Below are 21700 nucleotides of genomic sequence, written 5' to 3'. Positions count from 1 at the left end.
ATATATTATAGAAATTATAGTGTAGGGCTTCTGGAGCCAATGGTCTGTGTTAGCTGTCTGACCTTGTGACCTTGGGCAAGTTCCTTTGCCTCTCTGGGCTCAGTTTCCTTGTTTGTAAGAGAGAGATAATAGTACTTTTCTCATAGGATTGTTACGAATATTAAAAGGAAAGCACTCAGAACAAGGCCTGTTAAATAATTACTATTTATATGAGTTAATAACCATTATTATTATTGTTATTGTCTGCTGTGTATCTTTATGTTTTTACTTTGTTGTGTATTTTATCTCTACAAACACGTACACAGAAACATAAATGTGTGTGTGCATATATATATATAAAAATATACTCACATACATACATATATATTTCCTACTATATTGATACATATAACTTTTTTACTATATTATGCTTATCTACTCTACTATTATTTATATTTCTTCTACCAAAGTATATATTCTCCTTTATTATATAGATATTTCTTAATAATATGTAGGTATTTCCCCAGGAAATTACATGTATAGCTCCCTTGCTGTCTATTTAATCTTCCCTCTTGAACATTATGTACCTTTCCTGCTATATATTATATATTGTACAAATATCCTTCTATATGTTTTTTATATTTGCTGTATTGCCTATTCTAGATATAACCCCTCTAAAGTTTAAGCTCCCTGAGGTCACGAATCCTGTCTTATCACTGTATTCTCAGAATAGAAACCTAGCACATAGTAAATGTGCAGTTATATATTGCATATGCATTTTACTTATTTTGTACACTATATATTTTATAGATTGCTGATATATGTCTATGTATATGGAATACGTATATCCTAATATTATCCTCTTCCCTCCTGATGTGCATTTACCCACCATAATGCCCACCTGTTTCATACATAGTACTCACTGTATACATATTTCCTCCTTGGCATCTATCTCCTATGTAATGTGTTTTTATATTCTAGTTTCTTCTATGTAAGTTGTGTATCTTGTACTTCATATATCTCTTTTGATTCAGACTTTCTAAGATTTTAACATTCACATTTTCTAATTCCTTAATTGTTCTTGAAAAACATGATTCTTAATAGTGTTCTTTCATGTGAATGAGCCATATGTTATATAAACCTTTCCCCTAATTTGCCTATTTAATCTGTTTGTATGGTGGGAGTTTTTCTCCAATTTTGAACACTGCTATGAGGACCATCCATTTACCTGAATCTTTTGGGGGATCAAGGTTATTTTTTTGGATAAAAATCTAGGAATTCTTGGAAATCAAAAGATCTTAAAAGTTTCTTCCCAACATAAAGCAGTTTTCAACTTGTATTCCATAAAGGTATATGCAGTTTTATACTCTGCTAAATATGAAATGCTCATTTCATGGCACTCTGACTAAAATTCCCCCTTAGGTTTTAAAACATCTTTACAATTAGATGTGAAGATTTACAGTTAGATGTAAATCTTTACAATTAGGTGTGTGAATAAAATGGTGTCTTTTGTTTTAATTTGCATTTCTTTTAAAATACATTTCTGAAGTGCTTTCATCTTTACCTTCCTCCTTCTACTCCACCGACTCCAAATAATAAAATTTTACATTGTGTTCTAAATACGTTTCTCAAGCTTCCTGTCTCTACATTGTCTCCAGGCCAGCCTCACTTCTGTGTGTCTTTCCTTATTTAACTTGTACAGAAGAAGGACCAAAAATTACCCCCTTTTTTTGCCAGCTAGAGTAGATACTCAATGCTATTGACGAGCACAGACTTTGGAGCCAAGCTGACCTGGGTTTGATTCCAGCACCGCTTGTCTCTGTAACCTGGGCCAAAATTGGCTCTGTCACCCATAAAATGGGGGATGGTAACACTGTGCTGTGGGGTCTGTTGTGAGAATCTGGTGAGAGTCCCTGTAGAGGCTTCTTGAACAGTGCCTTGAGCTGTTATCTTCCTTTTCTCAAATTCATGTCAGGCTCATCTGAATCTTGAAGCCTTATATGTTGACCACAATTTAATTTCTGTTTCAAATAACAATCTTAAACTTCTGTCTTCTGTTCGTTGTCTTTAATAGTTTTGTAAGCTGATAGGTAATACCTCTGTGTTTATCTGACTTGACTTACATTTAAGCTGATCATGCTTTATTTCCCAAAATACTCTGCCCTACTGTTTAATCCCTCTCTCTATAAAAAATTATTTAAATAAATCACACTTAGAATGTATAAGATAAACCAGGATATTAGGATTTGAAGTAGGCTTTCTATCCCAAGAGCATGTTATTTGTTCAAATATTTTCCCTCTTGGGTACCTACTGGAATTTTTCTTTTAACTCTTTTTAGACTTCTGAAATGTTTTCTTTTACAGAAGAAAAGTTTGAATTCTTTCCTGTTAGCATGTCTGCTGCAAGTAGAATAGCATAACTTCTTGATAGTATTTGTCTAGAAACTAAATTTTGTGGAGGATTCACTTCACTGGTGTCCCTGAAACTAAATTTCTAACAGGCAGGAGCAAATATTCCTAAAGATTTCTTTAAAACTGAGGCTGTTTCATTTTCTGAGCCAGTTCTCTCAGAAACTTTCATTTCTTACTGCATCTGCCTTAGACTTTTTTCCTTAGTATTCTGTAGATGTAATTATCATATATAAAATGTAGAGTCCGTAATATTCTGACAGCTCTGTAGTAGTAATAATATTCGAACGTAATAGGCAGCAAAAAAATTTGCTGGGGTTTTTATGGTTTCTTTTTCCATTTTGCCACTGAAAACTTACAAGTTAATTAGTGGAGCTTTTATGCTGTATACTGATACCTGGTGTTTCTTTTTGTTAATATGTTGTATTTCATTTTCCAGAACGCTGGAGTTCCTAATGAGACACTTGTCTCTTCTAGCTGACTATTGTTCCATCACAAATATGCATGCAAAAAACCTAGCAATTGTTTGGGCTCCAAACCTGCTAAGGTAAGTTGCATTTGACTTATGACCTGAAGTAGAAGCAGAGTGACTTTAAATAAAAGTAATTCATCAGTGTTCCTTAAGGATAATTTTTTTTAATTAATTAATTTATTTATTTTATTTATTTTTGGCTGCGTTGGGTCTTTGTTGCTGCGCGCGAGCTTTCTCTAGTTGCGGCCAGCGGGGGGCTACTCTTGGTTGCGGTGCGCAGGCTTCTCATTGCGGTGGCTTCTCTTGTTGTGGAGCACGGGCTCTAGGCGTGTGGGCTCAGTAGTTGTGGCTCGAAGGCTCTAGAGTGCAGGCTCAGTAGTTGTGGCACATGGGCTTTGTTGCTCCGCGGCATGTGGAATCTTCCTGGACCAGGGCTTGAACCCGTGTCCCCTACATTGCCAGGCGGATTCTTAACCACTGTGCCACCAAGGAAGCCCAAGGATAATTTTTAAAAGTAAAACTAATGTGTTGTTTTTATGAGCATCTTCCTAAAACAGGCAGTCAGGGTTTAGCCAAGGCACTGTAAAAGTATGCATTCTTCCTCTGGTTTGTCTGTGATTTACACATAAAGCAAAAAATAATGGTCTTTAAGACTGCTGTTTTGGGGACCCTGTGATGGTAATGTTGTTTACCCCACAGATCAAAACAGATAGAATCGGCCTGCTTCAGTGGGACAGCAGCTTTCATGGAAGTGAGAATTCAGTCTGTGGTTGTTGAGTTCATCCTCAATCACGTTGACGTCCTTTTCAGTGGGAAGATCAGCGCGGTCATTCAGGAAGGGGCAGGTATGGCTCTAACAGATGTTGTTCACTACCAGGAACATGTGTTAAAACCTCTACCAGTTTGGGAAACTGCATTTCTTATCTCAATTTAATAAATCTGTCTTAGTAGAAAGCAGCTAATTTATATCTGTTCCCCAAAATGCACAATATAACAGTTATTTTGTATGTTTTTAGTGATTACTAAGTATTAGACCTATCATGATCTAAGTTCAGGGCCCATAAAAAATGTATCATGTCACCTATTATTGATGTATATAAAGGTGTAATGTAGAGCAGCAGAAGTAAAATTCCTTCCAAAACTAAAAATACATGAATGATACTAGGCCTTGCCTAGAATCTTTTAAGAAAAGAAAATAGTTAAATTACTTAAGGAATTTTATATTTATATCTATCACTGTTAATAACCTGGTGTGTAATCTTCTATTCCTCACGTAGTATAAGGCTCTATTACTTTTACCATTTAAAAAACTTAATGAAGAAAATATAAAACAACACAGAAAGGGAGATAGATGGATGGACAATAAGCAGATTGTTGTATACACCCACAGATATTTACATCTTCCCCCCCCCCCCCCCCCGTGTCATGAAGTTCGACTCTCTTCATTGCTTTTTTTTCTTTCCAAAGCTTCTCTATCAAGACCCAAGTCCCTGCTGGTTTCATCTCCATCCACCAAACTGCTGACACTGGAGGAGGCCCAGGCACGAACACAGGCTCAGGTCAATTCTCCAATTGTGACTGAAAACAAATATATCGAAGTAGGAGAAGGACCTGCTGCACTTCAGGGAAAATTTCACACCATAATTGAGTTCCCACCTGAAAGGTAAAATTCATTTAGTCCTCCTCAAAAATGTGCATTTCATGGCTATTTGTAATTTTCTTTTCTTTTACTTTTGCATTTTAGTATTACTATATTGATTCTGTGCCAGTCCCAGAAAAACCTGTTCCTTCGACTCCGGATGTTACCTCATAGGGACTGATGTGAATGATTCTCGAAAAGCATTACAACATCATGTCATTGTTGGAAAGGAGAGGAAAGTCTGCTGTACAGGGAATATTGTTAGGAAAATGATACATTTCCTCTATGTAGGGTGTCATTTTCTCTCTGAAATATGTTGTTGAGAAATTTGTTTAGAAATAAACATTGTGACAGCTTATTCAAAAAACAGTGAATGGATGATGGCGTGACATGGGTTCCCACTGAGTTCACAGTAGACCAGTGCTCCTCACAGTGCATCTCCCGACTGGCGGATCATTCTTGGCCAGCCCCAACCCCAGACCCACTGCACCAGAACTCTGGGCTGGGGTCCCACAGTCAGTCTTTTATCAGACCTTCCAGGTGGTTCTGATGTGTGACAAAGTTTGAGAACCGCTGCTGTTCACTCTCTCAGTGTCCTTTCCAGCTCCTATTCTCTGTTTCTCTAAAGAAATGGTAATAACACGATTTTTATATCTTCTTTACTAAGTTACTGTGGGAAGACTAATGTATGTGAGTTAATTTTGACCTCGGGTTACTGCTTTGGCTATTACATAGGAATGTGAGAACTTCAACTCCGTGGATTTGGATAGTACTAATGAAAGTTGAGAACTTATTTCCGCATGTCAGTATACTTCTCTAAATTCCTTTCATTTCCCTTGGTTAAAATGTCCTGACAATAGTAAGTTAGAACATCTTTGTCATTCTAAGTTTATCTTCAGTTTCTTGAACTTACATGATACCTCTGTAATTTTCTCAAAAACCTCTTTATAGAATAGTAATCAAGAGTGTCGATGTTGGGATACAGATAGACCTGGGTTCCAACTCTGACTGCATTATTTACTAGTTTTACAACATTAAGGAAGTCACTTCAACTTCTTAGTGTCATAATTTCCTCAGTTGTAAAATGAGAATAATAATACCTACCTCATATGGTTTTATATAACTTAAATGAGGTACTACATATACAGTTAGCATAGTGCCTGGCATTCAATATATGTTAGTTACTTTTCTTAATACTTTTCTTCTGTTTTGGCTTAATTCTCTTTCCTCACAGCTAAAATCATTTTCTTCAACTCCATTTTATTTTTGGAGTTTTAATATTTTCTATTCCCAAATATGTCGTATTCTCACTTATTTCATGGATTGTGAGGTTAGATCCAAATATGAAAATCTGTATAAAAGTTATCTTTGTGAAACTAGTTACTACTATTAAAATTCATAGATTTAATTTTCATTTCCTGCTTTATTTAGCTGCACAGCTCAGCCGCACTGAGTGGAGTGAGCTCTGTGGAAGGTGGAGGTTTACTGTGTCAGCTGGGCCTCTCCAGGCTGCTTGGTTCTTTCCATCATTTATTCATTGTCCATAAGTAAAGGTAGCCCCTTGGGTATCTTTATACAGATTATTTTCTCTCATAGGAGGAGGCCTCAAAATAAAATGAAAAAGTCTCCTGTGGGCAGCTGGCGTTCCTTTTTCAACCTGGGGAAATCATCATCTGTTTCTAAACGAAAGTTGCAGCGTAATGAGAGTGAGCCTTCAGAGATGAAAGCCATGGCTCTGAAAGGTCAGTGCGTCACACCTTCCCTTCTCTCTGCGCTGTGGGAGCAGTTTGCCTGCGGGGCCACGCTTCCCAGCCTGTCATGCGGCTCTTCTCTAACTCAGACACAAACTCACCACATTGTTATAACAGGCTTCAACAGGATACGTCCTAGTTGTGTTGTTACACGTGAATTGTCTTCTTTTACCAGTGTTTTATCCCCAAATACATATTATATGTAAGTGTGCAGAAGTTCCCAATTCCTTTGGAAACTATACAGATAATATGTAGTGTAAATGTGTTTAAAAATTCACAATATATTTGTAATGTAGTTTGTATATTGTTGGTAATAAAAAATAACTGCTGTGGTATTTAAACTTACTAGTCTACATATCTGTAGATTTTAAAAATGACAAAATCGTATTTCAACATGCCTCTAAGAGTTTATAAGTCTTATAACCAAAGAAGGTATCTTTTTACCAGATGATTCATTGATGAGAGTATCTTATTGGATAGATAAATCTATTACTGTGTTGTTGAAAGTACTGCCCTTTTAAAAATCATTTAAATCTACTGATATTAACAGGTTCTGAATCTAGGAAGGGAAGTAGTGCTTACTTCTTGGGTAATGTTAGAAATACAACATTCAGTTCATTTAATTCATCGTTCATTCAGTTTGCAATCATGTACTAAGCATGTGCTAGATATTTTGATAGCAGCTTCTGCAGATAGAAGGAAAATTAAGACACCACCCCTGCCTTCCATGTCTTATGTGGGACATCATATGTGTAAGAAAATAAATGTCATGCAGAATCATAGCTATTGAAATAGAGGCTTATGTGAGGTATTTATGGCAAGAATTGTCAGTTCATGGGGGGAGAGGAAAGAGAACCTTGACTTGGGTTCTGAAGGATAAGTAGGGATTCACCTGATCAACAAGGGACTGAGAAAGTTATTTCAGGAAGTGGGAGCAGAGTGTGTGCTGGTGTGTGGAACAGGGAGCCATGACGAACGTGGCTGGTGGGATGGTACACAAAGAGGTTCCAGTTCTTAGGGGCCCGGGAAGCTTGCTGGAGTTTTGGTTTTGTCCTGCATTCCTTGTGGCCGGCTGGGGGTGGGGGGGTGGCGGTTGTCATTGAATGCCTTTGTTATGGAGTCCAAGCTCCCTCTGCTTGCTGCATGACAGCGGGCCAGTAAATCAGAGACGAGGTATTGAGGCAAGGAATACGGCCGCAGACCGAGAAGATGGCAGACTAAAGTCTCAAAATAACCATCTCATCGGGGGTTTGGATGCCAGCTTCTTTTATGTATAGCACAGAGAGGGGGAGGAGATGAGGAAGTAAAGTAAAAAGGCCGTAAGTTTTGCATATATCACCTGGAATGGCCAGCCTCGGGGAGGGGACGTGTTAATTTCTTCTTTCTTGCAGCCATCCCCAGGTGGACAGGGTCCGGATGTTTCCCTGAACAAAGGCACTTTGGTTTAACCTTCAGGCAGAGGAGCAGGGTTCCCCGAGGCAGGCCATTACGTATAGACAGTATCCTTTTAGTGAACCAAAGCAGTGGAGAGCAAAGGTTAAAGTGAAAGAAACAGACCCAACATGTAGTCCTGGTTTGTCTCTTCCCTCTTACACCTTCAGTATATAACATGATCGGGTTTGGGTTTAAGAAAGATGACTTTGGCAACAGCATAGGGAATATATGGGAAGAGGACAAGACCTGGAGGCTGGACAGTAAATCAGGAGACACTTACAATTGTGCAGGCAAGAAAAGATGAGTGTCTGGAATAAGCAGTGGCCATGGGAGTGGGAAATAGATCGGAGAAGTGTTCAGGAAGCTGAATCTACAGGGTGGGTGACCAAATGGTGGTGGAAAACGAGAAAGATAATTTTCAGGTTTTGACTAAATGGTAAGGGAGTTGGTGCCATTATGCCTGTAGGGAACAGTATGTTGGGGAAGAAAAATAATGTGTTAATTTTGGACATAGTGAGTTGGACCTGCCCAAGAGGTGATTAATAGTATGGATCTGGCATTCAATAAAGGGGTTTAATCTAACTAGAAATGCAGATTTGAAAGTCATGAGCAAACCAAGGGTGAAAACCCTAGGGATGTATTCTATGGCCGAAGGAGAGCCCGTTGAGTGAGGGAAGCGAGTTGGGGCCTGAGTCCTGGAGAAAAGCAGCGTTTAGAGGGTGGAGAAGGCAGAGCTGTCATGAAAGGAGAGTGAGAACAAACGGTGCCTAGGCAGGGAACAGGAGCTGGGCGCCAGCAGTGGAAGTCAGGGAGGAAGGGCTTACAAGGAAGTGTCAGCAGCCTTGAGCACTGCCAAGAGGCTGAAAGAGGCTGAGGATGTTTAACAAATAAGATTCAACATGTGTAATTAGTTAAGTGACCTGTGTTAGTTTCCTAGGGCTGCCCTAACAAATTGCCACATATGGAGTGGATAAAAACAACAGGAATTTGTTTCCTCACAGTTCTGGAGGCTAAAAACTGAAATCAAGGTGTCAGCAGGGCCATGTTCCCTCTGAAGGATCCAAAGAATCCTTCCTGGCCTCTTCCAGCTTCTGGGGACACCTGGTATTCCTTGGCTTGCGGTGGTTCCACTCCAGTCCTGCCTCCATCTTCACGTGGCTTTTGCTCTGTCTCTCTGCATCTTTTCTTCTTAAAAGGATACCAGTCATTGGATTTAGGGCTCACCCTAAATCCAGCTTTGTTGCTGAAATATCGGCTTCCCTGTGCACCGATGCCGAACAGAAATATGGAGACAGAGATTTTGGAGGAAGAGAGATGGCTTTATTTTTCTGCCGGGCAGAAGGGAAGACACAGCAGGCTAGTGCCTCAAGAGCTGTGCCCCCCTGTCCTGGGAAATTACAGGGGTTCTTATAGGTGGAACTCCCAAGGATACGTGATAGGATCAAAGTGGTGAAGGTCTTGCATTCTTCTTCTTCTTCCAGTATTTTAAACCAGTCACTGCTGGCGTCAGGCAGCCTGTTAATTGGGTCCGTTCGTCTCTGGGTTATCAGCCTGCGACCTTCTTTCTGAAATGTAAACAGCTACAAGGGGTGATTTGCTACAAGAGAATGCAGCAGAGAGTAAATGCCAGGTGCAGGGTACAATTCATATGGAACCAGAGAGTAAATTAGCTTTGTGAAGGACAAGTCTAGCTACAAGTATTTGTTAGTAGTAACAGCTAAAGAATAACCAGGATTGCTTAACTCTTTCAGGGCTGTTTATGCTGTTTCCCCAGCCTGTTCATTGTTGCTTATTTTTCTTGTTTATCAGAAAAGTCTCATTTCTATTTTCACTGCAACAGTATGAGATCATCTCAAGACATACTGATCTTTAGGAAATATAAAAGCAAGTTTTAAAACTCATCTCTATTCTCAAGTCCATAATCCTTTAGAAAAGATTTTTCACATAGGAAACCACTTGAGAACAGTACAACACATTATAAAATACAATGCAAAATTGAATATGGTTGCAAAAATATAATCACTCTTGGAAGTTAAATATATGCACAGAAAAGCACTGTTCCCTTTCAGTACATATGTAACGGTGAATAAAGTCTGACACTGTTTGGTTTCAACTTTTCAGGTGGCAGGGCAGAAGGGACCTTGCGCTCAGCTAAGAGTGAGGAGTCTCTCTCTTCTCTCCACGCAGCCGATGGTAAGACTAAAGCATCAGTTGTTTTATTCTAGAATATATTTCATAAAAGGACACACAATTAAGTATATTTTATAAATACATGCTTAATAAATAGGCTATAGACTATGATTTCCTAAAAATACTAGTATCTATTGATATTTAGCATTGTCCATTGATGTTTTAATATGGTAACAGTCTTTAATTTCTTCACTTTTGACATGATTGCTATTCAATTTACATAACAATAGGTGAGTGTTTTAAGTTAACCATTTATATTTATTAAGGCCCAGTGGAAAATGGTGTTAATAGTATTTCTTTAAATTTCACAATGAGAGCACAATGCTTGTTACAAAGTGTAAAATTAAGCAGTTTTGATGTTTAGACCAGTAGTCTTTTGTCTTGCAAATTTAACCTGAGGTTAAATCTCATACATCACTTTGGTTAGAGGCAGCCGTCATTATCTGAGGATGATTAGTACCAGGAGAAGGCAACTTAAAGTGAATCTGCCTAAAATGGGGACCAAAATTTTATGGTAAATAGTACAAAAAGATTTGATTGCAACTTGAAGAACAAAACTTAAAACTTTTGAAAATAACTTTTTAGCTTCCGTTTAGGATAAGTCGGGTTATAGTTGCAACTCTGTACTAATTTTTAGAATGAACAAAGATTACTTCCATGTTGACTTGGAGGGAGGTAGAACTTTTTTGACAAAACCATGTAGTTTAGCAAATAGGACATCCTCCACGTCGTGTTTGGCTTGTGCAGCAGTATGATAAAAAAAGGCACTTGTTGCAAAAGTAATCAAGAGCTGCATTGATTTCCTACGGACTTTTCTTAATCCATTGGTATTGAAATTGTGCTCTTTTGACGTTTCCTGGGGTGTCTTCCTTCTGGTCAACTTTCTCATCCTCATTTATAACTTCTAACTGCCAGGTCCTCACTGACCAATGGCTCTGCTTGCGATTCAACAAATCCTCGCATTTCACTTCAGTTGGGTGTCTGACATCTTACTGGTTTTCCAAGATTTTGCATTTCACTGAAGTCAAGAGAATGGTTCACAAAAACAATGCAGTGGGCTGGGTAGGTGCTTGTATTAAGCAGCAAATAATATTTGAGTAGGGATTAATTTTATAAGTGGTCAACACATTAGTGGATGTGTTTGTGTTAAGACAGTGCCTCTTTATAGTACATTTTCACTATGACAATTCTGATCATTGGAATAGAATAACGAGATAGAGGACTTCTTTTACCAGTTAGACGTTTAGCAGTATCATAAAATCAGGTAATACTCTACCACTCTTAAGGCCTCTCCTTGAGAAACTTAAAGCCTGTTCTTGTTAAAGAAAAAAAAATTATTTTTAAGTATTTGAAAGGAATCCTTTACTAAATATATGTAAACACTTTTTTTTTTTGAGAAGTTCAATTTTGTAGTAATTTGGGTATGAGGATTTTTCCTCAGAAAAACAAACAGAAAACCCTTTTTGCTGTTGTGTATCCAAAGTACCATTTAAAGTGGTTAGTTCTACCTCACAAATCATGTGTGAGGTCAGTGATAAAATCAGACAAAAAGAAATGAAAAACTTGGGCAAAGTCACAAGAGTCAGTGTTGGGCTAGTAATAGAATCTAAGAGTTTTGAGTCCTTTTCCTATTGAAACCATCAAACGCATTCTTCCTCTGATTGTATCAAATGTGTTTGTTACTTAGCATTTGCTTTGGGAGTTCCATCTGTGTGCCCCAAGAGACAATTATGTTTTCTTACTCTATATGGTATGTTTCTGCTGTACTGAGTAGATGATTTCTCACGGCACCGTGTATCCTATGACATTCATACTCTGATATTGTATCCATTTTTACCAGGTGATTCCAAGCTGTTCCGACCCAGAAGACCCAGATCTAGCAGTGATGCCCTGAGTGCCTCTTTTAATGGAGAGATGCTGGGGAACCGCTGTAATTCCTACGATAATCTGCCTCACAACAATGGGAGTGAGGAGGAAGTAGGGCTGCTGCACATTCCGGCTCTCGTGTCTCCTCAGTCAGCTGAGGATGTTGATCTGAGCCCACCAGACATCGGGGTAGCCAGCCTGGATTTTGATCCGATGTCATTTCAGTGCAGTCCTCCTAAGGCCGAATCAGAATGTCTGGAGAGCGGGGCTTCCTTTTTAGACTCATTGGGATATTCCAAGGATAAACAGGGTACCAACAGAAAGGACACAGAAGCAGGTGGTAGCCAGTCTCAGACTCCAGGAAGCACTGCAAGTTCTGAACCTGTCTCACCTCTTCAGGAGAAACTGAGTCCATTCTTTACCCTGGACTTGAGCCCAACTGAAGAGAAATCATCTAAGCCAGCCTCGTTCACTGAAAAGGTCGTCTATGCTTTCTCTCCAAAGATTGGACGGAAATTAAGCAAATCCCCCTCTCTGAACATATCTGAGCCAATTTCAGTGACCCTTCCCGCTCGGGTGTCGGAAGTCATCGGTACCGTCGCAAACACAGCAGCCCAGAACGCACCTTCTCCAGCTTGGAACAAAAGTGGCGAAGAAAGTGATGTCATAAATAGATCCCCCACCCAGGTAGTAAAGATAAAAGCAAACGAGAGAGAGGCCCAGGAAGGGTGTGAGTCTGAAGTCCAGCCCCTGGACCAGGTGGCTGCTGCAGACGCAGACCCGCCAGGGAAGGAGGAGCCTGCCTCAAGCAGTCAGAGTAAGGCTGTACCTTCTGGACAGACTCAGACAGGTACCATTTGTTTTCCTCCATTCTTTCTTTAAGCTAAGAGGGATCTTCAACCCCGTGTGCCAACTGTGCCTTTTAAGAGAAGTTTACTCCACAGCTAGCCTTTAATCAAACAGAATGTTTTTCTAGGTGGTGCTGATGGCTCAAAGCCCTAAATTAAAATCAATCAAACAGAAAATCCCCCAAAGGGCCAGTGGTCCTGCTTCAAACCTTCATAAAGTCCCCTTATCTCCTTGGACAGTCAGAATTCCTGGATAATTTTTGCACAACTTCGTAGCTCTTGATTCTGTTTTGTCTTCTGATAAAATACCTAAATTATAGCCTTACAAGTTAACCAGCCAGCCTACACCGTCCAATCTAAAAACTATTCTTAACGACAATCTGCAAGCCCTTGAAGCTTGTTTTTTAAGCAATCTTTTCTGAGCCAGTGAGGGACCTGCTTCACCCCCGTCTCTGTGGCAATCCAAGAGGAGAGTGCAATCTTAAACACTCTTTTGTTTTAGTTTTCCTTCTGAACCAGATGTGTTTTCTACAGCATTTGCATGTGGGATAGAAGATCGTGGATTGCCATTTTGAAATATGGAAGGCACCCATTTTTTTAGTGATGAAATGGGGAGTGTTTGGCTTTCCGTATAGGATAACACAAGCTACCTTTTCACTTTCATTTTTTTTCCCAATTTCCCACCAGGAGCAGATACCCATGACCCCCCTCAGGATTCCGTTCCTGTAAGTTCAGTCTCTCTTATCCCACCACCACCGCCTCCGAAAAATGCTGCCCGCCTGTTGGCGCTGGCCTTAGCTGAGTCTGCACAGCAAGCCTCGACCCAGTCATTGAAGAGACCGGGCGCTTCCCAGGCTGCTTGTACACATTATGGAGACACAGCAGTGGCTGCGACTGAAGAGAAACTGCCTACTGCCTACTCTAGTGCTACCTTAGATAAAGCCTATTTCCAAACCGATAGGCCAGCTGAGCAGTTCCACCTCCAGACCAAGGCCTCCGGAAACTGTGACCAGCCAGCACCGGATACGGCAGCTACTGAGGTTTATACCCATTCCAGCGCCGCTGAATCTGGGGAGCAACGACACCCAGCAGACATACCAGGCAGTCAGCCGCCTCGAATCTATTTATCTGGGGACCCAGAAAAGGCCAGAGTCACTTCAGTTCCCTTAATAGATTCTGAGTCTGATGATCACATACGTTTCCCTGAAGACCAGTCTGTGAAGACCAGTATGCCGACTGTCTCCTTTGTGGGCCAGGATCAGCTTCGTTTCTACAGTGGAGACCAGCCTCCTTCTTATCTTGGTGCAAGTGTGGATAAGCCCCTTCACCCTTCAGAACTTGCAGACAGAGCTCCCGCACCTTCTAATTTGCCTAGGGACAAAATCTACCCTCCTTCTGGGTCCCCTGAAGAGAATACCAGCACAGTCCCCGTGGCTTACATGACCACTGCTCCAGCAGCAGCTGACTTGAGCGCCAGGGAAGCCAACTGGGATGTGGTCGAACAGCCCAGCGCAGCAGGGTTCACCGCTGCCACCCTCCAGCGCGGTCACAGAACTAATCGTCCCCTCCCCCCGCCTCCTTCCCAGAGACCCTCAGAGCAGCTCCCAGTCCTGGGGCAGGTACAAGCCGCAGCCAGTATAGGACTAAACAACGCCCACAAGGTAAGAAGGGGGGAAGTCAGTGAGATGAAATGTGTATTTTTCCGAAGGTATGTCACTCTCCAGCAGGGTGTGTTGTTACCTTGAGTGAGATCTGACATCTGCCTTTAAGTCCTGTGGCAGGTTTCCGTGAAACATTTCCCAGTTGAGGTTGGGATCTGCCTTTATTGTGATGCTGGTTTTCCTCTGAAAAAGGAGTGGTTACTCGATGGCTCTAGTTTAACGATACCTGCTCCCTTTAGTTCCTAAGCATGTAGGTAGTTTCTTCATAGAGATACGAAGAGATTGTGAACAGACGAGTCAAGCTGGGCCTTAGGTGTCAGGGTTGCAGCGTTTTCCCAGCTCCATCACTGATTCATTGTGGCTCTGGGCAAGTCGTCCAACCACCTCTGCCAGTTACTCACATCTGCACTACCAAAGTGCTGTATTCTCAGGACATTTGAAAGACTTTCTGCCTTACAGACTTTTTAGCAATATCAGAGATGACAGTGTCGTAGGACTTGTTATTTTCTCAACATTAACCAGCAGATTGTTCTACAGTTAAGCACCTGTTTTGATGAGAGAATGTTACACGCAGAATGATAAGGGTTTTTGTGGTCACCTTGAACTAAAAGGACTTCATATCTAGTCTTCTGTGCGGGATGCTCTTTCTAGTGGCTGCTTCTCAAGGGGAGCATGTTTGCAGCCCTGCAGTGAGGACCACGTTTGGCTTCTGCTGCCACAGACCGGCTGGAGCACAAGGAGGGAGGGAGAGACAGGGACTGTTGGATGCCACCTAGACGAGTCCCTTTCTGTCCTTCCCTGGACTGGGGGCTAAAAACTGTCCACTGGGCAGCCGTGAGTCACTTTAAAAACCTCTCCAGATAGAACCAATGCTTCTTGTTTAACAGAATGTTCTTGATGTTGAGACTGAGCTACATAGATAGACAGGGTGTATGTTTTTAAGCCTGGTGGTTATTTGGCTAAACTTCTGTTTGGTCCGCACAATAAGATAGTGTCATGGGCCACCTCATCTCACGTTGAAAACCTATCGTAAATGAGAACAGCTCTCCAAAGATGGGATGGCTGCTACACCAGATGGCCACACAGGCCTTCTTTTCGTGGCAGTGGGGACAGGTCGGTCTCTGTCCTGTCCAGTGTATCCGCACAGCTTGGGAAATTTCAAGCTGCTGCCCAAATGGCCTCAACTTGTGAGTTGTGAATTTAATAGCGTTTGATTCCATAGAGGGGAGCAGAAAAAACAAACTCATAATGTTATCATCTTTCAATAGGTTCAAGGAGTAGTTCTGGCTCCAGAGAGGCCGCCTGAACCCAGAGCCCTGGGTGACCCCACGCCTGTCCTGGCCGGCGACGGTGGGGCCGCCGCGCAGTGTCCCGCCTCTGCGCCCGCTCCCCAGCCCAGCCTTCCCGAAAAGGTGCGGGAAGTTGCCAGGGCCCCCCCACTGCACCTGCGCGGCGAGCCCGTCCCCGTGCACTCCTCCTGTGGCTTCCCTACCCCGGGGCCCCCCACCAGGACCATGGAGAATAAAATCGCCGCTGCCATCCACTCCAGCTGCCCAGACACGTCCAGCAGCTCTGGGCACCACACCTTTGTCACGACTTCCTCAGCCTCCGTGGAGGACGTTTTGCCTTTACCAGTCCCTGTCCCACAAGCCAAGCATGCCTCTCAGAAAACTGCATATTCCACCTTTGCTAGGCCTGATGTCACCACTGATCCCTTTGGTCCAGAAAACTGTTTGCATTTCAGTATGACTGCAAGCTGCCAGCACCGCCCCCAGAGCGTCCCCCCGCATCACGGCAAAGTGGAGCAGCACCAAGCGTACGGCTCCAGATCCGAGCCGCCAGCCTCCGTGGGTCCTCGGTACAACACGTACGTGGCCCCGGGAAGAAACGTGTCTGGACACCACCCGAAGCCATGCAGCCGGGCCGAATACGTGTCCTCTCTGAGCTCCTCCGTTAGGGGCAGTTGCTACTCCGAAGAAATGCCCCTGTACCCCACCATCCGCAGGGTGCAGTCTCTCCACACCCCTCCGTCGTCCATGATTCGCTCTGTCCCCATTTCGAGGACAGAGGTGCCCCCAGATGATGAACCAGCCTACTGCCCAAGACCCCTGTACCAGTATAAGCCATATCAGTCCTCCCAGGCCCGCTCAGATTATCACGTGACTCAGCTCCAGCCTTACTTTGAGAATGGCCGGGTGCACTACCGCTACAGCCCCTATTCCAGTTCTGGTTCCTATTACAGCCCAGACGGGGCCCTGTGTGACGTGGATGCCTACAGCACAGTGCAGTTGAGGCCCCTTCACCGCCTGCCCAACCGCGACTTTGCTTTCTACAATCCTAGGCTGCAAGGAAAGAACGTGTACAGCTACGCTGCTTTGCCTTCACGTCCCCGGGCCAACGTGACTGGCTCTTTCTCTGCTAATGACCACAGTGTAGTCAACATGCCTCCAGTCGCCGAGGTAAAGCACACTTACACCTCATGGGATTTTGAGGACATGGAAAAATACCGCCTGCAGTCCATCCGGAGGGAGAGCCGTGCGCGGCAGAAGGTGAAAGGGCCTGTTATGTCCCAGTATGACAACATGACCCCCGTGGTGCAAGATGACTTGGGTGGGATCTATGTCATCCACCTGCGGAGTAAATCAGATCCTGGGAAAACTGGACTTCTCTCGGTGGCAGAAGGAAAGGAGGGGCGGCACCCAGCCAAGGCCCTCAGTCCCGAGGGAGATGACCGCCTCTATAGGAAGCATCTGGAGCCAGAGTTCGACAGAGCGCACCACCATGGAGGACACGGCAGTGGGCAGTCAGAGAAGCCGACCCTCCCTCAGAAGCAAAGTAGCCTCAGGAACAGGAAGCTGCATGACATGGGTTGTAGTCTCCCTGAGCACAGGGCACATCAGGAAGCAAGCCATAGGCAACTGTGTGAATCAAAAAACGGGCCACCTTACCCACAGGGAGCCGGCCAGTTAGATTATGGGCCCAAAGGGATTCCAGACACTTCTGAGCCAGTCAGCTACCATAACTCTGGAGGGAAATATATTCCATCAGGGCAGGAGTCTCTAAGACTGAACCACAAAGAGGTGAGGCTCCCCAAGGAGCTGGAGAGGCCTCGGGCTAGGCAGATTGCAGCCCCAGAGAAACACTCCAGAGACTGCTGCAAGGAGGGGGGACACCTCGCGCAGTCAGCAGTCCCACCCCCTAAGCCAGAGCGGAGTCACAGCCTGAAGCTCCACCATACCCAGAACGTGGAGAGGGACCCCGGCGTGCTGTACCAGTACCAAACACACGGCAGGCGCCAGGGCAGTGGGACTGTCGGGCCCCAGTACGATAACCTGGAGGGCTACCACTCCCCGCCCCAGCACCAGCGAGGAGGCTTCGGAGCAGCGGCGATGGGCACGTATGTGCCGCCCAGCTTTCCCCACCCACAGAACAGGACATACGCTACAGCTCTGGGGCAGGGCGCCTTCCTGCCCACAGAGCTGTCCTTGCAGCATTCTGAGACACAGGTCCATGCGGAATGAGCCCTGGGAGCAATAGAGTTGAAGCAGCCTCTGCTGGACAGTGGACTGTTCTATTTTTTTCAGTAACCAAAAAAAAAAAAAAAAAAAAAAAAGGCTACAGAACCCCCGACCACATTTAAAAAATAAGAAGAAAAATAAATCACCATCTTTTTCCCCCTTCCCTGCTTCATCACCACCTCTTCCATCTACAAACTGTCATTTTTGTCATTTAAAGATCTGAAAGATTGTACAGCACTGTGTTGAAAATCTCATAAAGAAATTTGTTACAGACCATACTTGCCATATATAAGGGCTGATTTGTAAGAGCCTGAGGACTGCCTTTAACTGAATTTGAGTTTGACTTCGTCCTTCCTAGCATTTTCTGTGTCCTTCAGAGCCTGATGCCCACTTCCCTGAAGGTCTTTGTGTGTCCTGTCTGTTCCCACTTGCTTTCCCAGTAGCCATGTCTTGCCTAGAGGGATACCTGTTTTTCTAACTTCATCCCCCCTGTCTTAGAAGGGGCTGTGTGTTATATTAGAGTGGAGAAAAACTTCTCCTTGATCCTTCACATAAGTCTATTGGACATTTAGAAAATTACAACAAAATAAAAGGAATTAAGACTTTAAGTATTTAATAACCATCACAAAATGTCAGACCACTTAGATCCAGGCTGAACTGTGCTTGTCACACCCTTCCATAGCTGCTCCTCGCAGTGCAGCGGGCAGACGCCTCTCACTGCAGAGGAATTTGTAAGCTAGAATTAAAGAACCTTCTTAGCTGGAAATCAGTGACCTTTGTTAGTACCAGAAAACGACATCAGTGGTTCTAAGCTGCTGCCTGCCTTCAGTTCTTTTTTTTTATTCTCAGTAATATTTGGTAAATTGTGATCCTAGTGAAATATTTCACACCATTTGTTTTCCTAAAGCAACGTTTGTTTTTCATTTAAAAAAAAAAAACAGCATGGTTTGACTGGATAAACACATAATTTATCATGATTACAAATTTACATGTTAATTTGTTTCTAAACCAGGTGTCCTGGGAATTCTTAAAGTAGCTACAGGTTATCTGTTAGTAAACTGAGCGTTCCTGCAATAACCACTTAGCACAGCCCGTTTCACCTGCTGGAATTCTGGGCAGTGACCGTTTACACCCTGAGGAATGAACGTACTGTTTCTTCCCTCTGTCCTCGTGCGATCACAGTCTTACTGTAATTGCCATCCACACCAGCATTTCAGGTATAGTCCTTACAACGCTGGAGACATGTTAAACATGTTCATACCCAGGGCTTTCTTTTGAAAGTTGCATTCCATTTTCTCAACCCACCTCACCACGTATGCCAGACTAGAAGGCAGTCCTGTATTTATAAAATGAGTTGAGATTGTCATGTCATTCCATAGCTCTTTATAATACTTGATTTTTATACATTCTCATGTTTTAAATGCTCAGTTTGTAGAAGATACTAGGAGAATTTCATTCCATTTACTGGATGGTTGCTGCTCTGGCTTTTTAAAACTTGGGATTAACTTTTATTTAGAGCAAAGAAAAATCTTTTAAGAGGCTAAATTCATGCTGCTATTATTGCTGTGAAATTGTATAAAGATTAGGATTCATGCCAGTTTTTTTTAATCTAAAATATCATGTGATTGCATTTTAAGGGTTTATATTTAGAAAAAAATAAAGTTTTAAGAGCAACACATTTATCTATATGTGGAAATATGCTGTAAGGTTTTTTTTCGTTCCCCCAGAATTGGTCAGAGAGATTCAATAAAGATCATGGTAGAAATCCTAAACTTATGGAAAAGGTCTGCAGAAATTCAGACCTCTAGATGAAAAGTGCAGACCCACCTGGTATATAGTCACAGTGTTAGGGAACCTGATAGGATACTTCCATTTAGCACACACACACATCAAGGGCTCTGTGCAGGAATTTGCTCTTTGGTGAATATGCGGCACTAATATTTTTTCAGCCACAGCCATCTTTTTGCCAGTAGGCAATCCATTGTCCCCTTGAGATAATATAAGCCCTGTAAGCTCTCACCAACAGCAGGGAGACTAGGAAGCGAAGCTGGTGTGACCCGGAGATACAGATGGCTTTAGGAACTGAGAGCCTAGAAGGATGTGGCTGAAGGTGTCCAGTTCTAACATTTGTGGGTTTGTCACACACATTATTTACTCCTGAAACTAAGGTCTCTTTTATAAATACTAAGGTTAATTCTTGAAGGGGGTTACTTTATTAAAGTGCTATGGGTTTAGAAATGTCAGGTTAATATTTTGAATACAGAATAACGACTCAAATTCCTGGTATAAGTGTGAAACACAAACTTTAGGTAAAATCTACAGTTGCTGCACTTGGTTTAGGTACAGCCTTAACTCTGGGTTCAGTTATTTGAAGGACTTTGCCAGTATCCTTCCCTTCCTCATATTGTGGGTAGACGGCAGGTCACTGTGACCCGGTTACCTCAGTATAATTCACCTTGTGTGTGACTGCACAGACTGAGTAACTGTTTTGACATGGAGCATATTACGATGAGAATGTGGACCTGCCGTATGCATTAAACCCAGAATTTAATTCTGTTGGTATTTTCACAGCCATGTCTCCAGATTTTATCCTTTTTGGCAAAATTCTGATACCACAGCTTTGTTTGATTGAAATAAATATTCCCTGGATGTCTGGCCAGAGACTTTGCTAACAGCCCCGGAGATGCCATCTTCTTTCAGTAAATTTCATCTGAGCCTTACCGCTTCCTGTAGTCAGTTTCCTTCCAAACATGCAAGTCCGTGGGGATGGTCCCAGGATAGGGCCTGCACATTTTTATAATGGCAAAGCATTTTCTAAAAGGGTCAGGTTGAAATATTCTAGGACTAATCCTGTAAAGAAGAGGGACCATTAATGTGAGTGGGCATAGAAGAATAGGCTATCACCACATCTGAAGCAGCAGTAGACATATACAGTGTAAATTTGAAATTTGCCCTTTAGTTTAAAAAAGGAGCCTGCAAAGTCCATATATCTGTTCCCAGCCCTGTCAGTCACCCATTCAATATGTTGGCAAAGTATCGTCTGAGCAGTGTGTGTAAGAAGTAATAATGAAAGCAAAAGGATGTCAGAAAGTTAATTCCAAATGGTTAGAGGCATGTGATTTTTAGTACTGTGTGTGACGGAAATGTCAGGAATGGTATATTTGTGTGCAAGCTAATGTCAGTGTGCACAGAGGGTCTTTTTTCCTTTTTCGATTAGTGCTGTTGTTAGTGTTCAAAGAATAAAAATGGTTGTTTTACAGTTTAGATTCCAAGGTAGCAAAATCTGATTTTTCAACCATCACCTGCATGAGAGAAGCATCCTAGGAAGTCTTAGATCATACTTCTGAGTTCTTTAATTTATATAGTGTTTTTTTATGTTTTAATATTTTTGTGAACTGGTGTAAATTGTTAATGCATATAAGCTTGTGTATTTTTGTAAATAGTTTGTGATTTATTTCTTGACCCATATGTAAATATTTAGAGTCTCATTTCTTCAAAAGTTATTTGAAGCTGAGTTGTGGGTTTGGGGTTTTATTTGTTTGTTTCTTTGTTTGTTTTGGATGGGGGTGGGGGGAGAGAAGGGATTTTGTACTCTGATAACCCAGATGGAGATACCTTGTGGTTTAAAGCAAATGTCCCACTGACAGCAATTCAGATATCAACAAAATTATTTCAGGTTAAAACAGACTTCCTTGTGTATGTGTTTCCTTTTTAACCTAATATGAATTATAACAAAATAGATGGGGTAATAGGGGGTATTCAGACCAAAAGATTAGCATTTGTATGACACAGACTATTATACCAAAAGGAATATTATTTTATTTGAGGGAAGCGATTTAATGTCTCCTGTTTTTATCTGTCACAGTATGCTGCCTGGCCGAATTTTCACCAGGTAAGATAGCACCTTTAGAACTGCAGAAACCTTGTCCTGCA

The 21700-nt window shown here is 42.3% G+C and overlaps 1 protein-coding gene across 10 annotated transcripts in view; it reads left to right on the top strand.

Moving 5' to 3' along the window:
- Positions 1-21454, top strand: part of ARHGAP32 (Rho GTPase activating protein 32) — a 481492-nt gene extending 460038 nt beyond the window's left edge. For all 10 annotated transcript variants that reach the window (XM_060304292.1, XM_060304291.1, XM_060304294.1 and 7 more), the window contains 8 exons: positions 2828-2935; positions 3560-3705; positions 4328-4523; positions 6096-6241; positions 9806-9877; positions 11715-12590; positions 13276-14249; positions 15518-21454. In XM_060304292.1, the coding sequence (XP_060160275.1) occupies positions 2828-2935; positions 3560-3705; positions 4328-4523; positions 6096-6241; positions 9806-9877; positions 11715-12590; positions 13276-14249; positions 15518-17770 (4771 nt within the window). In that variant the 3' untranslated portion in view covers positions 17771-21454. The remainder of the gene's footprint in view (positions 1-2827; positions 2936-3559; positions 3706-4327; positions 4524-6095; positions 6242-9805; positions 9878-11714; positions 12591-13275; positions 14250-15517) is intronic.
- The last annotated feature ends 246 nt before the right edge of the window (positions 21455-21700 follow it).

Source organism: Globicephala melas, chromosome 8 (genome assembly GCF_963455315.2).
Source record: "Globicephala melas chromosome 8, mGloMel1.2, whole genome shotgun sequence".
NCBI lineage: Eukaryota > Metazoa > Chordata > Mammalia > Artiodactyla > Delphinidae > Globicephala > Globicephala melas.
This window is presented reverse-complemented; position numbering and strand designations above follow the sequence as displayed.